Raw genomic sequence first — 14,157 nt, 5'->3', positions numbered from 1 at the left:
GGAAGTCTAGGGGAAGCACCAATATATAGTGCATATAGCTGTGTCTCACATAAAAAGGTTGTGCATACTCTGCTCATATTGTTCAAAATGGAGTAACACTTTGCCATGGATTTTTTATTTTAGTATGAGCCCATATCGTTAAGTCTTGACTGTTTACACGTAAACACTTAAAAAAGATATAGCTGAGGTCCTGGATTCAGTCTCCTGCATTTTCTCTCTAACCCCCTCAAAGAATTTCTTGCAGGGATTAATTCAGTATGTTTTGACAACATTTAAAAAGACCAGATGAGTTAGGAGCAACACTTTACTTGAGGGGGCACAAATAATGTCGTAGTATATCCATCCATCTATGTTCCAGACCACTTATCCTACTGGGTCGCAGGGGGTCCGGAGCCTATCCCGGAAGCAATGTGCACAAGGCAGGGAACAACCCAGGATGAGGGGCCAGCCTGTCGCAGGGCACACTCACACACCATTCACTCTCACACACACACCTATGGGCAATTTAGCAACTCCAGTTAGCCTCAGTATGTTTTTTGGACTGTGGGGGGAAACCCCACGACGACATGGGGAGAACATGCAAACTCCACACACATGTGACCCAGGCGGAGACTGGAACCCGGGTCCCAGAGGTGTGAGGCAACAGTGCTAACCAGTGCACCTGTCAGAGTTCGCTGGTTAAAGCGGGTAGTGCGCACAGTCTGACAAGCGGGCAGGAAGCAGGCGGAGTACGGGGAAAACGAGGATTTATTCGGGATCGGGACGGAGCAGACAGCACTAAGACTAACTAACATCAATGACAGACCAGAAATTAAGGCAAGACATGGACTGAAATAGATGGATTGGGCGAAAATAAGTGGACACAGCTGGGCAAGATCAGGGAAGCACACGTGGGTAATCAGGGGGCGTGGCACACACGAGGATCGTACGAGCCGGGCATGAGAGCACCACCATGCCGCCCCTGAAGTAGTACACTCTTACTTAATTTATTAATTAACCAGAAAGTATTAATTATATACTGATCCCACGTTCGTTCATTCTTAATCATAACAGTTACTGTATTTGTTCATCATTTGTACTTGAGTAGTTACTGAGTTATTACTGAGTAATGTATATTTGAACAATATAAAATATAATAATATATGTGCTATAAATCAACAAACCATTGTCCTTTCCTTTTATCCACTGCAGGGCTGCAGGAAGCAGCATACAGAGGAAATGCCTTGGGCGGGATGGTAGCCCGGATCAGGGCTCACATACTGGCTCACATGTGGGCAATGAAGAAGTAGCACTTCACGTGTACGAGAGAAAAACAGCAGCCAGAGGAATCCTATGCAATCTCAGTGAGAATAAACTCCCCAGACCCAGGACTGGGGCAGGAATTGCAGGATTCTCCTCTAGCATTTATTTTGGCATACTGTATTTATTGCTATTATCCTTGGTACATGTTTATATTTGCCAATAATTGAAATTGAAATAAACATGATTATTATTCATCCATCCTCGTACCGCATATCCTGGAGACGAGGGCCTGGAGCTTATCCCAGGTAGCATAGGACACAATGGTATACTTTTGGATGGGATGCCAGTCCATTGCAGGGAATGCACTCACTCACACACTGTGGGCAATTTAGAGATGACAGTCTATTATTATTAGGATACCTATAGTTTTTAGTAGTTTTCACTATTATTATGCTTTTTGCCATGGGAGTCTATGGCAGCCCATAGAGCTGATTGGCAACTTTTTTGAAATTTGGCACATCGATAGAGGTCAGTTCCAACTATTCATACCAAATTTGGGTTCAATCCATCCATCACTCTAGCGCCACCCTCAGGCCAAATTTCAAGAAATGTTTTTGCCTTATTCTCTTTCTTATCATTGTATGATTATGCTATTTACTTTTAAGTATTAGCATTACCTGTCTTGGTGACATCCCATAATACAGCTCTGATGACCTGATCACATATAAAACACTTCCCACGCAGCACATTATGCTTTATTATCTATTTATTATTCAAACATCAAACTTTGATGACGTCAATGTATATCCCTGACATAAATCACTGACGTGAAGCTATGGACATCATACTTAACTAGCTGACGTTTTAGTATTTTATATAGCATGATGGGTGCAGATCTAACTTAGTGTATAACTTAGTTTCGGCAGTGGTTTTGAAATATAGAGTCCATCGTCATGATCCCATAGTTAGCGGAAGCGAAAATAGTGTAATTAGTACAAGTACTAAAGAAACAGCTTTCAAAAATGCGGTACCGCAATACCTTTTGGCACCGGTATCCCGCGCAGCATCAGTCTGCCTGAGATATTTGATAAAGTGTGGATCTTCCTATACGTGCAGCACGAATAAATAAAAACCTCTGCTTTGTATACTTGACAAATCTGTGTGTGTCATCATACTCAAAACCGCCCCAAATAAGCCACGAAATTAACCATGAATTCTACCCTACTGTGGTACACAGCTTTGCTTCTTACGTTTCTTTCACACAAAAAGTTGCAGGTTGATGACAAAACGTGCTCGCGTCCGGACCAGTAAGTGCAACAGGGGGGCAGAACTGGGGAGGGGGGCGGGATGCGATCGTGCTCGGTTGCCGTATAAGGCAGCCGGGCCCAGTGTGGTACGCGCTTAGTCTAATTACAGGTTCTTGTGGGAAGCTTGTGTGATGTTGTTCGTGTCAGGTTTTGGGCTGGTTGCGAGCGCGATCGCACTGGCAGGAAACAGGCAGGCAGAACACGGGGAAACTGGGATTTATTAGCACTAAAACGGGACGAAACACGAACATCGACTAACTAACATCAATGACGGACCAGGAACGAAAGCAAGACATGGACTATAATAATCGAAAATAATCGGACACAGCTGGGTATAATGGGGAAGCACACGTGGATAATCAGGGGGGCATGGCACACATGAGGATCGTACGAGCTGGGCGTGACAGTTCGACATACTGATCGCTATGTATCGCGATACAACAGTTTGAAATGTTACCAAAGTGTCATTTTATAATTCCCATATTAAACAAGTTACCGTGCATAGTGCTTTGGGGAGAGACAGACTCCAAGAGTGCAGTTCATTTCACGTGTCTTTAAGTCATTGTCTGATATTATCCAGAGCTGAATGTGTGATTCATGCTTACTACTATATTCTTGCTTTGCAGTTCTTACACAATTTTTTTCTTATTTACTTCTATTAGTAAATAAAAAACTTATAAAACTGTCATTATTATATAACAACTATACGTATTGTGATGTTATTATTTAGTTATGTTGTTGCTTGGTTACATTTGATGCCTCCGCACGTGGGAAGCTACCGGTTTGAAAGACGCGGCTTCACTTGCTTTTCTGCACCAAGATGGCAAGGTACGTTGCATTTCTGCTCCCATTTTATCGTATAAATTATCTTATTATTTAGTATCTGTCTTTGTATGTACAGTGGTACCTCGACCCACGAACAGTCCTGATCACGAATAAATCGGGTTACGAACCAGATGTTCCAAAATGTTCTGTACCGGTTGTCCAACCGTGTTTCGGCCCGCGAACACACAAACGTCCCGAAAAGGGTCCAATGAAAGCTCCCCAAAGAACCACCCGAAACGCGAAGAAATGTCCAGTATAATTATTAAAAAAAAAAATCATATTTTCGAAATTACTACATTTGACTGTTGCTCAGTCTTTTAATGTTGATTGTTTAGTTTTTTGGGGGGATGTTTTGTGGTTCTTTTCCGTGTTTTGGCGTCTTTCGAGCGACCAGCGTATGCTCAGTTTTAATGTTTTATTTAATTTAGCATTTGTTAGCATGTAAATGTAAATGTATGCTCTCAGTTATATGTGCACAGTCTGTCATAATTTGATTGTACGGTAGGGGGTGTTGAGTTGTACTGCGCGTGCTCGAAGTGTATATATGTATGTATAGAGTGACCTAAAGAGAAAGACGGTGAATAACGTGTTATGTGAACTTATTTTTCCATTTATAAATCCTCTATTATTGTTAGTCTTCTCCCGATTTTCTTACCGCTGCACCGACAGTTTGACGTACCAACAGCATTATTTATTACAAGTAAGGTTATTTTAATTTAAGTCTATATTCTTGGTCGCGTTCTCCCCATGTCGTCGTGGGGTTTCCTCCGGATACTTGCTAAATTGCCCGTAGGAGTGCATGTGTGAGTGAATGGTGTGTGAGTGAATGGTGTGTGAGTGTGCCCTGCAATGGGCTGCCCCCCCCATCCTCGATTTTTCCCTGCCTCGTGCCCATTGCTTCCGGGATAGGCTCCGGACCCCCCGCGACCCAATAGGATAAGCGGTTTGGAAAATGGATGGATGGATGTTTGGATTATATTTAAATTGTATGTGCAGGTTAGTTAGTGTCATATGCAGGGTTGCCAACCCTCACTCAAGATGTCTTGTAGTCAATTTGTTTTGTTCCATTATAAACCTAAAATTAGCTCCATCAAAAGTGTTGGGGTAGTCTGCAAACCCTCCAGACTATTTACAAGGTAGTAAGACTGTTACACATATGGAGATGAATGTGCAGACTTGTCTGGAATTGAGATTCTCACGCCAGCCAGCTGACCAAAGATAGCAGCTCTGCCTGTGCAGTAATGCGGTTGTTGATTGGGAAGGTGTGGGTCAGTGCAGAAGTGTAGTCCACATGTCAGGAGTGACTGACAGCTCCATTGCATTGCCTTTATGTTGTTTTTCCTCATTCAGAATCAGACGAATGGAGAAAGCTGTTTGCTGGAGCGATGACAGATACTGGGCAACTTGGGACAAGTGGGGAGAGGTGATTGACTGGGGAGATGAGAAAGAGCTGTGCTCCCCAGCAGAATCACCTTCTGACCAGGCTGACAGTTCCACTGAGTCACATTCCCGAAGGCGAATTGCCAAGGCAGTTAGCTGGACGGATGATGCTTATTGGGCAGCCTGGGACAAGTGGGAAGAGATCATCTGCTGGGGTGATGAAGAGGAGTGCTCCCAAGTAACTCCACCCATTAGCCAGCTTGGGAGGGATAAGGGGATAGATGTACATGGGTTGGAGGCTTTTGTGATAAATAACAGGACAATCTCCATAAAGCCTGTAGACAACCATCAAGATAGTCTGAAGATAGGAGCTGTGCTGGTAGACCTCTGCCAGTTTGATCTCGAATATTTAGATCAAAGTAAATTTAATTTTGAAATTGTGCAAGTACAAATTGGAGAAGTTGAAGTGGAGGAGATTAGAGAAAATTCTTTTGAAAAAGCATTTGAATTGGAAATTGTGGATGTGGCAGTAGAAGTTATAAACAGTGAATTCCAACTGAATGCAGTAAATTTGGATATTGTTGAGACTAAGGTGGACAAATTATTATTGGAAGAACTGATCGTTGGCGATTTAGAAGCAGGCAATGTGAAGGTGTCAGTATCAAATGGCAATGTGGTGAAGGTACCCTTAAGGTACCCTTCACCACAGAGGAACAGAAGGACCAGGCAACCTTAGACCATACTCTCTGGTGGTTGACTCGTGGCAACTGGACTTGTCTCTGAAAGTTAGAAACGTTTCGCTGCTCATCCAAGCAGCTTCTTCAGACTGAGGGAGGTTGTAAGTGTCCACATATTTATCCTCCTGGGTAAGTAGTCTAAGGGGGCTCGTTGAGTGAAACAAAGTGGCGGGGGGGGAGTTGCGGGTAGATGTAACCAGTCCCTCCTACTCCAATAGAGTGGGTCATTAAGGGTGGTCCACCTGGTGGAGGTGTGAATTGGGTCTGTTTTTTTCCTGGGAATTATTTTTGTTTTGGCAAATGATGAGAGGGCTGCAGGTTAAATTTGAGACAGGTTGTGCCTAATGCCTCTACCTCTGTTGAGTGAGGGGTTGTGCATTTGCACATGCAAAGCTGCTTGGACGAGCGGTGAAACGTTTCTACCTTTCAGAGAGGTACAATGTCTTTGGATGTCTTTTGTCTTGTGCAGTCTGGGAGTTGACTGAATGCTGGGGCGGGGGTAGCTTTTCCTTTGTAGTGGGGTCCGGTGGGGCGCCTTGGGCTCTGTGGGGCCCGGTGGTGCTGCTGCCTTGGGCCCCGGTCTGGATGGGCCTGGGCCCCCCTCCCTGGATGGATTTCGGGGAACGGGGAGTGCTTATGGGGGTCAGCGGGGGAGCTGGCTCCGGGGGGGAGGTATTTTGCCCCCCCCCATTCCTTTCCTCCCCATCCCTAAATGCTTCCCTCCTCCCGCTCCATCACACCACCACACATGTAGGGCTTTGAGGTGTAGGTGCGTTGCTGGGATGCAGGGTAGGTATTCCTCCTCTGTCCCCTCGCGACCACCTGTACCTCATTCATACACTACAACGTAGACACTCTCATTACTTACTCTCTCATGACACATACATTTAGGGCGTTGGGGGTGGGCACACAGAATGGCATCCAGAGGGCGGTCTGTTCATTCAGCCTTACCTCTGGTGCCAGGGCCCACATCTCAATTTAAATCACACATAGACATTGAGGGCTCTGGGGAGAGGCCGAGCTAACACCAGCTGTTGGTCGGCAGGGGGTGGTTAGTGCCATGCCCTTCACCTGTTTTAAAAGCACTTTAGAACAACACACACCAACACCACATCTGAGCGGGCGAAGGGGGGCATGGGGTCTTTTCACACCCCCATTCCCTGTTCGCCATTTGGGGCTGGGGGCTGAGAGGAAGAGCTGGCCGTCTGGTCGGGGTCTGGGCTGGTGGGCTTCTCGGCTACTGCGAGTCCGGGGTGATCTTCTGGTCTCCTCGCCAGAGGAAAAATAGGGGTCCACATAGAGTATATATGGGGAGTGAGAGTATGTGTACAGCGTTCATTTCTGTGTGTCTAAATGTTGGGTGAATGTGTAAATATTTGTTTATGTCTGCATGAGGGTGGGAACGTATGCTTGTATATGTGTGTGCCTGTTTGTCTATACACACGTGTCAGGTTGGGTCCTAGACTCCACCTGAAATAACATCTCGGGCACAATAAAGTGGTCCTCCGCAGAGGGGGGGTGGTGGAGGGAAAAAAAAAAAAAAAAAGCTTGTGACCCACCGACCGATTTCTTATTTGATTACTGTTGTTCCTTGTCTTGTTTTTGACCCCTCGTGGTCTGCTTTTGTTTTTATTAGTGTCTCTAGTGTTTTTCCCCTTTCCTCCTTTGAATCCCTGAGTGAGTCGTCCACTCTCTGTTTCTGCTTGCTCCATGACACGCTGTCGCTCTCAATCCGCCCTGGACCTGTGACAGTATTTCTGTTTTTGCTTTTGTTTGGACGTACTGAGTTTAGGATACCTAGCTTAGAAGGAATAGTTTAGCCTGTCATGTGTAACGTTGTTAAATGCGCTGATATCAGTGTTATGTCACAGTAGCAGAAACTTAAACTGGTACATTTTGTTTTCTTTTTGTTTTCTTGCAATTACTACATAGAAATGTTTAATGTTTTGCTGACATCTAATTAGAAAATAAATGCATTTATGCTTTAAATGATCTTTTTGTTGTCTTCAATCATTTCAACAGGTGAAAATGACCTGAAATCAATGAGTTTGAACACTGGACACTACATTCCGTGTTTGTGTATAAAGTCATGTTTAGCGTACATGCGAGTTCATTCGTATCCTTTTCCCCAGAGACAAAAAGTAGGCTAGGCTAATGGGAAAAAAAACACACAAATATATAGACCTAATGTCAGTGTATTATTCATGAGGTTTTGTAATATCTGAGACCAAATTAAACTTAATCTGTGTATTTAATGGATTTATGTGCTATTGCTACTGGTTTAATTGGTAAATAGGCCTTTTTCCAAGCAATTGAATATTTAAATGGGAATGTTTTACGTTATTGATTTAGCTTTAATCATGAAGTACCAAGCTTGATATCAATCCATGTCTAATGTGACATATTCAGGACATGCAAAGTCTATACACATAGGCATAGACTATGGCTGGGATTCGTGTGGCCTACCCTGCAGATGGGAGGCCAGCACTGCATGGTATATATTCTTTAAATTTATTTAATATTAGTTACATAATTCCTCATATAGACCATGTTAATACTTAATATTGCATATTATATATAGTGAAAATTATACTGTCATTTGACCTTAATGTGTGAAGTGCATGTAAGTATGGAATATCCATCCATTGGCTGTAGCACTTATCCTATTCAAGGTCAAAGCCAGAAGCTATGGATGCAAGACTGGGACAACAGGAGCTGACCCTGACAGGAAGCTCATCTCATAATGATATTCCCCACACCGTGCTACTTCTTGCAGAGCTTTGCTGGGGTAGGTGGTGTGGCTATCATACCAGCCGGCGACGCATCCAGTTAGGATGCTCTTGATGACACAGTTATAAAGTGTCCTGAGGATAAGGGGACTTGTGCCACACCTTTTAGCTCGTCGGAGGTAGAAGGGCCGCTGCTATGCATTTAAATTTTTCCCAATATGATAAATGTAGCGTGGAAAAAGTAACCATATCAGTTTACATGGGCTTCTACAGGGGGTTAAGTATCCATCCATCCATTTTCTAAAGCCACTTAATTCCAACTGGGGTTGCCTGGGGACTGGAACCTATCCCAAGAACACTGGGCACAAGTGGGAACCAACCCTGGGGAATCACCAACACACCACAGGGTGCACACACAACTACAGGACCAATTTAGACTCACCATTCAACCCCTCTTGAATGCTTTTGGACCGTGGGAGGAAACTACAGCGCCTGGTGAAAACTCAAACAGAGGGAGAGCGTGCAAACTCCACGCAGAAAGGACTTGGGATTGAACACAGGACCTTCTTGCTGTAAGGCAGCAGGGCAAACCACTGCGCCACCATGCTGCCCCCGTGTTAAATATGATAAGTAATATGACAAATGTCATAGCTCAGCTATAGATATGCATAAAATGTACGGAAAGACGATATAAACATCTTGTTACTGGTTCATAATCAAAGTGAGAATATCTTATTGTTATGCAAACGTTAGTGCTTCCTTTGTTTCTGATTTGTGTCTTCAGGATCTCCAGGGCAGCTTGTGGACAAACAGGAGGTGACGCCTATGACAGGAGACACTGTCAGTATTCAGTGTCACTATACTGACATTTACATTGACATGATGTGGTGTAGGATGGGCAGGGGCTCTTGTGTAGGGAATTCTGGGAGTTTGGATGGGAGGCCTGTGGAGCTCAGTGATGAAAGAGTTAATAAAGTGCTCAGCGTCACAATGAGGCGACTGGAGAGGAAGGACACGGGCTGGTACCTGTGTGTGGCAGGAAACCTGCAGACACTCCTTCCTATTAAAGTCAATGCACAACCACACACAGCACTGAATGTAAGTAATTAATTAAAATATGTGAGTCGTTTATACTCTATTACAAATAAATAAAGGCTAAATGGATCCCAAATCTTTCCCTCGTGAAAGAAGTTGGCACATTTTTTTGGGAAGAATCTGTTTGGGGGAGGGGGCGTGCACTGTACTCACTGGGGTATTACCAACAAGCACCAGGGTGAACAAAATACTCAGCTAAAGTCAGAGCAAAGCTAAAAAGAATGAAATTAAGCAGTTTTAGCTGACTTTAGCGGACATTCTTATAATAAACTCATTTCTTACGGGTATTATACTTGATATATGAAGTATGTTAACACCCCTTGGCCTAGATTTGTGATCTTTCATTCCTCTGAATCCTTTGGTCATCCCGATTCAAATTCATCCATTGCCGTTAATTTCCTTATTGGATTTTCTGTCATTCTGAATTTTTCAGAAAACCTACTTATTTTGCACAGGCCAAAAATTTTGTCCAATCTTCTACTTTGTAGTTTGGCACCCTGACAGAGGCCCATCCAAAATACTGGCTCACCAGATTTGGGTTTAATCCATTCATTCCTGTAGCAACACCATCAGGTCAAATTTCAAGATATGTTTCTGCATGTAAATTCTGAATTCTTAAACCTGGGATTATGATCTTTGGTGTGGTTAAAGCCATGGCTTGTCTAACTTCGATTGCACTCATTAATTAAGTCTGTCATATTGTCATTTTGAATTTTTCTGAAAAAAAAGTTTTTTGGAAACCTAGGCTGTTGATCAAATTATCATCAAATTTGGGGTGCATCATCTAGAAGGGATTGTGACCAAAAATTACTAAAAGTCAGATGCTATGGCCACTATCATCCAATGAATTTGACGACAAAGCCACTGAACAGGATGTGTGACCATATCTCAACAAAACTTTGATTGGATAAAATTGATTTGGTGACTGGACTTGGGGCCCAATTCTGAGGAATAAGAACAAAAATAGTGTCATTCCACCACTAGGTGGTGTTGCAATAAGTAAACATGCCTTGTGGCTAATAACTGTTGAATGGATTGAACTAGGGGGGCGGCATGGTGGTGCAGTGGTCAGTACTGTTGCCTCACACCTCTGGGACCCGGGTTCGAGTCTCCACCTGGGTTACGTGTGTGTGGAGTTTGCATGTTCTCCCCATATCGTCGTGGGGTTTCCTCCAGGTACTCCGGTTTCCTCCCACAGTCCAAATACATGCTGAGCCTAATTGGACTTGCTAAATTGCCCGTAGGTGTGCGTGTGAGCGTGAATGGTGTGTGAGTGTGCCCTGCTATGGGCTGGCCCCCCATCCTGGGTTGTTCCCTGCCTCGTGCCCATTGCTTCCAGGATAGGCCCCGGACCCCCCGCGACCCAGTGGGATAAGCGGTATAGAAAATGAATGGATGGATAGTCTTAGTACCCAGCCTCATAAGTGAAACCTGAGGGACTTTTGACTTGCAAAGCGATTTGTCCATCACATTCAAATGATTTTGATGGTGATGCCGCCAATCACTGTGTGTTAACATATCTCAGCAATTCTTTGGTCGTTTGACGCCAAACTTGGTATTTTTACTTGGGGCCACACCTTTGGGGAGTGCATCAAATTCTGTGTCATTTAACCACTGGGGTGGGACACGTTTCACTGACCTACAATATTTTTTCTAATACATTTTGATGTATTGGCCTTTCAAAAGTGGTTGTTATGACTGGGGATTGTCAGGATTTGTCAGTGTTTTTTGTAGCCTTTTGATCACCTTCATATCTATTCATAGACATCGTTTTTAAATGTGCAACAACATGGATTATTTGTGACTGTGAAAGTCATGACAGCCAGCTGATCGGCAGATTTATTTGCGAAGCCTTCACTACATAATGTTCATACCTCAATTCTTTTCATCTTTCCCAGCTAATGGCCTCCAGATTCTACCAGTAGTACAGAAGTACAGAGCAGCACTTTGTCACACTTTAAAGTGCAGTTCAGTCTTTAAAAAATCAACTATCTAAAGTGTGATTTTGATGATGTTACAACATGTTATATAGTAGTTAAGAAATTGAAGTCATTTTGGATAAAAGCGTCTGTTAAATGCTGCACATGTAAACCGAATGAATGTGAACCTAAATTAAATAATAAGACAGTGCCCTAAATTAAAAACTAACAGATGGAGGAGTGTAACTGCTGTTAGGATCAGTTATGCTGCTTTACATTTATTTAATTAATTTAAATATAAGAATGATTTAAACATAACTGAATCCGCAGCATTATTTGATTTAAATGAAGAATTTAGTAATTAACATGATTATAATTAAAGGCATACGTTTGTAAGGAGCTTTCTAGTATTTCTATAGAGGAACTAATCTGGCGTTTGAGTTGCGGTCTGGTCAGTTTTGCTGGTGACATTTTCGTTCCGATCAGGTAAGCGCGGGACTTGTTATGAGGCTGAGAAAGTGTTTTAATTTATAAGTGTCAATATTCATGGGGATTGGAGTTATTGTATAAGCTGCAGTCATAAGTTTTATTTCTTTAACTCCTCTTGAATTATCACGGCCAATGAGGTATGAGATTTTATGTCCAATTTGCAAGTTAATGGCGTGAGCGAGCTGTATTCTTGTTTGTCTTTGGTTATTTTTAGGAGAATGCCTGTGTTTTTGCTGATTAATTTTATGATTTATGTGCTTTTTTTATCTAGTTCTCACGGCATGCCTGACCGGATGGATATGTGAATAAATGCCCGTGATCAGAGATCAACTTGTGTTCGTTATTGAGGGGAGTTACAAGTGGAGGCGGCGCCGCAGTGGCCTCATAGGAAAGTTACGTATCATCATCGTCATCATCATCGTCATCATCATCATCCATCCATCCATCCATTTTCCAAACCGCTTATCCTACTGGGTCACGGGCGTCTGGAGCCTATCCCGGAATCAATGGGCACGAGGCAGGGAACAACCCAGGATGGGGGGCCAGCCCATCGCAGGGCACACTCACACACCATTCACACACACATGCATTCCTCCGGGCAATTTAGCAAGTCCAATTAGCCTCAGCATGTTTTTGGACTGTGGGGGGGAAAACCGGAGTACCTGGAGGAAACCCCACGATGACATGGGGAGAACATGCAAACTCCACACACATGTGACCCAGGCGGAGACTCGAACCCGGGTCCCAGAGGTGTGAGGCAACAGTGCTGACCACTGCACCACCATGCCACCCACCAGAAAACCATACATGTTCTTAATCTCAAAATCAGTTCATCGTTTTCCCAGAAGGTGGCAGCACATCAACACTGCAACCTTGGACAAGGATCGCCGCACCTTTTCCTGCATTTGGAGCTGTTTCATTCCCTAATTTTGCGACTTAGCAGACTTTAGGCCGCCCTTTCTTTCTGTATGGGACTGCTGCAGAGTGACGGCCTGTATTCTGTTACTCATTGTTTGAACTCTTCATAGATTTCAACACTCAGATTCTTGGTTAGATTGGGGTATTTTCTTTTTGTTTTCCGTTTATTTGTATACCAGTGGCTGCCTCTATTGATCTGACTGACTAAGATTTGATTGGTCTGGGGTGGTGGTGTTCACACTTTCACCGTGTGCAGTATAGTTGTGTGGGGATCAGTGTGGTGGAGCACAGGTGTGTGTGTGTGTGTGTGTTTAGGGGACTCCATTCCCCTTTTTGATCAACTTCACCGGACACCTGTTTCTTGCTTGGGTTTTGTCAGCCAGTGGCCAAAGGCTGATTGCTGGTTAATTTTTTAAGGTCGTTGATGCTAAAGCGCTTGTCTTGTTTCTTGGTTTTATATTTTCAACAAACTGTCAATAGTACAAACACGTCCAGCTCCATTCGGTAAATGAACTTGTGTGCTCTTAATTTAGAGTAATTTTTCCTGTGGTGAAATTCCCCAGGTGGCATAGTCGTGTCCTTGTACTACTGACCGCTCTCTGCCACAAACACTTTACTCTAAACCTAAGCCTAATCCTAACCCTAACCATAGCCCCAAACGTCATGTCCTGCCACCTCCCTGACGTGTCTCTAATAAGCCATGCCTGCTGCTCGTTGGTCTCGCGTCTCGTTCCATCCCTCATGTTAAACACTCCCAGCTACTTCCAGTCTCTTCCCTTGTTATTCCTGTATAAGTGCTTCCTGGCCCTGTGTTCCCCATTGATGTGGTGCCCTCCGTGTTGCTCGTTCCCTAGCCTCCCATCTTCATCCCAGTAAATCCCAGTTTATTGTCTGACAACACCTGCTCCCAGAGTCGTTCATCCTGGCACCCAACAGACTGACGGAACTCGACAAGCCCCAGTAGATTCCCCAGGTCCCTACAGCCGATCACTGCTGCTTGTGTCAAGCATACCTAATGTCGCTGGTTCAGGCCGCAGTACATCTTTCCCCAGAGAGAATGGCCCATCTCTGACAGATGGCATAGCCGCCCTCTCCCCGGACTCCCAAGTGGAGGGTGTGACAGCTATAGCGGAGATCCTCAGGGTCCTCTGGAATGGAGTGAGTGTGCTGAACCCCGCAGAGGTGGGGTGCTCTGGAGAAAAGGAGCCCGCCGACTCCACGTCACTCGCCGTGGGGCGACCTGCGTCCTCATTGTCACTTGAAGTCTGACAACATGATGCATCTCCGGGATTTACTGTGGTCCCCCTGTTCGCCAAAACATGCTCCCCAAAGCTCTCCAGCACAGAAGAACAGGCTTCACTCCTAGTTCTATGGTTGTCAGAGTGCTGGACCACAGTAGAGGTCGGACTTTGCTTCAACGTGGTTTTATTGGAAGTCTGCACACAATACAGATGTTTCCTACTGTCCTTCGTTCCAATTAAATGTGGAAACGTTTTGTCAGCTGGCTGGACAAGAC

At 44.2% G+C, this 14,157-nt stretch overlaps 2 protein-coding genes across 4 annotated transcripts in view; both read left to right on the top strand.

The window, feature by feature from the left end:
* Window positions 1-14,157, top strand: part of LOC125722483 (E3 ubiquitin-protein ligase TRIM47-like) — a 230,611-nt gene that overhangs the window by 206,923 nt on the left and 9,531 nt on the right. The window lies entirely within an intron of this gene.
* On the top strand, window positions 3,280-5,765 carry LOC125722506 (uncharacterized). The gene is made up of 2 exons (XM_048998694.1): window positions 3,280-3,377; window positions 4,725-5,765. The coding sequence occupies exons 1-2, from the start codon at window positions 3,370-3,372 to the stop codon at window positions 5,488-5,490; spliced, it is 774 nt and encodes a 257-aa protein (XP_048854651.1). The 5' UTR covers window positions 3,280-3,369; the 3' UTR covers window positions 5,491-5,765.

The sequence above is a fragment of the Brienomyrus brachyistius genome, unplaced genomic scaffold (assembly GCF_023856365.1).
Source record: "Brienomyrus brachyistius isolate T26 unplaced genomic scaffold, BBRACH_0.4 scaffold39, whole genome shotgun sequence".
Taxonomy (NCBI): Eukaryota; Metazoa; Chordata; class Actinopteri; order Osteoglossiformes; family Mormyridae; genus Brienomyrus; species Brienomyrus brachyistius.
Note: the sequence above shows the minus strand (reverse complement) of the source record. Positions and strands in the feature narration are given on the sequence as shown.